The 2463-nt window shown below is 36.5% G+C and overlaps 1 protein-coding gene across 1 annotated transcript in view; it reads right to left on the reverse strand.

The window, feature by feature from the left end:
- The window catches only part of LOC107704990 (purine nucleoside phosphorylase-like), a 16513-nt gene extending 14722 nt beyond the window's left edge, over nucleotides 1-1791 (reverse strand). The window contains exon 1 of the mRNA XM_016508103.1: nucleotides 1663-1791. Within this exon, the coding sequence (XP_016363589.1) occupies nucleotides 1663-1685 (23 nt within the window). The 5' untranslated portion in view covers nucleotides 1686-1791. The remainder of the gene's footprint in view (nucleotides 1-1662) is intronic.
- Nucleotides 1792-2463: the final 672 nt, after the last annotated feature.

Raw genomic sequence — 2463 nt, forward strand, 5'->3', positions numbered from 1 at the left:
CACAGACATTATTTCATACACGACATAGTCGTGAGATGCAAGAAACATAGACATATGGCAAGAAATCTGTAGACGCTCCCATAACAACAAAAGACAATACTTTATTGAACCTTTTCTGATAAGAAGTGTGCGCTGCAAACGCAAGCATTTTTGACAATCGTTTCTGTCCAGTCTGCTTATTTTATCGCGTTTAACCACAGCTGTCATCGTTTTTTTTGTCTGGCAGTGGCAGAAGATATGCGATCAAATTTCTAATTTGAGGCTGTATTATGTAGATTCTGGCACCCAACATCACAACAAGATGATATTTTAAGCTCCTTATGTAGCCTACCTAAAACGGCTCGTTCTAACACGCCCCCACATGTCTACGTCACGATGTGGGAAGATTTGCATAACGCTGCCCAAATGTTCGCGCAAGGAAAGAAGGCATAACTTGTATTCTCGCTGTTGCCGCCGCGGCCATGTTGTGGAGACACTGTGTGTTTTGTTGTGAAAACGAAACTACTTTGTTTGGCCTTCCAAAAGAGGACGATATGGCTTTGTCATGCCTGGAGCTGATCCGTGCTGGTTGCTGAGGAAATACATCAACTTTGCGCTGTGGATCGCCAGATCGGCTTTCACCGTGGACGAAGCGGAGTCCAACCCACTCAAGGCCGCGGTGTGTGACGCTGTTTCGTTGTGAAAGCGAAACTACTAATTTTCAAAAAGTAGGAATATGTTCTCTGATCAGATATCAAAATTTTCCCTGACAATTTTCAAATGACAGCTGAAACTCATCTCTTTCGTCACCATCTGACTTCATCCTAAAAAAAAAAAAAAAAAACGAAAAACCTTTGCTTCTCTTTACATAATCCCAGTCTAGCTTGTACTTATTTGAACAATGCCTGAAACTTGGTATTACAAGCACTTCCTGTGTCTATTTGCCTCTTTAAGATGAATTGCTTGATGTATTCCGCAAATTGTAAGTCGCTTTGGATAAAAGCATGTGCTAAATGAATAAATGTAAATGCAAATGTAAATATCAATACACAATACGGAAATACAGAACAGACCTTCATATTAATGTAAGAACAATCAAGCCTATTTTACTTTAACAACTCACAACAACTGCACTGTAAAAGACCACATCATTTTTATACCGTCTCAAGATTTTCGGAGACAGTTATGAAAATGTGTTCCGTATAAAGCACACAGGAAATTAACTAATATGAATGAAACCACAGAAACCACCTCTTGATATTTGAAAATTGGCTTGTAGCAAAAATCTGAAAGTATAAAGCTGCCATAATGCTGGAAACAGGTAAAAGCCTAGAAGAAATGACAGTGAAAATGCAATCAGTGGACACATTCAGTCCAAAACACAAATTTACAGCATGCAATTGTCAAGGCTCTATTTAATTTGCATCTCATTTGAAGATAATTCTGCTCCATATTGTGTGTTTGGCAGGCCTGAAATATTTTTATTGACCTTACTGAATTGATTAAATACATAAAAGATCATACTCTAAGATAACAGCTGTGAATCCAAATTACACTGCCTACTGACTCTTTAGCTCAATAAATAGTAAATAGTAATAATTCAACAATAATGCTTTTAATAATAATTGCTTTATACATTGTCTGGTATGTAAATTATATCAATGACATAAAACTAAAATTTACCATGAGTTTTCCTTGGTGTGCATGATCTCAGTCACAGGTAGTCACAGGCTGACAGCACCTGCAAAAAAGTGTGTACTTGTCTTATCAGAACAGATAAGAGAGAGAAAGAGACAGAGACCAAATAACCTCTCAAAGGACTACAAGGTCTCGTCTCATTGGCTGCATAAATGGTGAGAGCGGGAAATCTCCATATCCTTTCCAAGAAATTATATGACTCTGTCCCCTGAGAAACTTTACCTTCAGACTCTAAAATAAATACAATTTACTCAAAATGCAGACAACCATGGGCTAGTGTACAGGCTGTAATGCACTACATTTTGTTTATGTTGTAGCCCTACTGGTAATGTGTGTAAAGAATATATATAAAATAATATACATCTTCTATGAAATAGAAAATATATTTTAAACAGTTTCTGTCCATACAATGAAATTCACTGGGGTCCTAAACAACATTGGTCTCCAATGCCTTCTATACACACATACACACACACACACACAAAAACTTTTCAAATTTTCTAAATAAATTTATATTTTTGGAAGAACTTTCTGACCCTTGAAAGATGCTAAAACAGCTAATAATTTTCTGCTAAATCAATATAATATAATTTTTTCCCCCCAATAAATTGGGGAAAACCATTTGTCAAAAATTGCTTTGTAGATGCTGTACAATGACCTTAGCTTGAAAAAATAATAAAAACATATGGTCTACCCACATCAGTCTGTAAGACTGTCAGAAAGGGGCAGAGTGACTTATACTATGGTAAATAGAAAACACTTTTACATGTTTGTGCACTTTGCTGA

This window comes from Sinocyclocheilus anshuiensis, unplaced genomic scaffold (assembly GCF_001515605.1).
Source record: "Sinocyclocheilus anshuiensis isolate Anshui unplaced genomic scaffold, SAMN03320099.WGS_v1.1 scaffold702, whole genome shotgun sequence".
Classification (NCBI taxonomy): Eukaryota; Metazoa; Chordata; class Actinopteri; order Cypriniformes; family Cyprinidae; genus Sinocyclocheilus; species Sinocyclocheilus anshuiensis.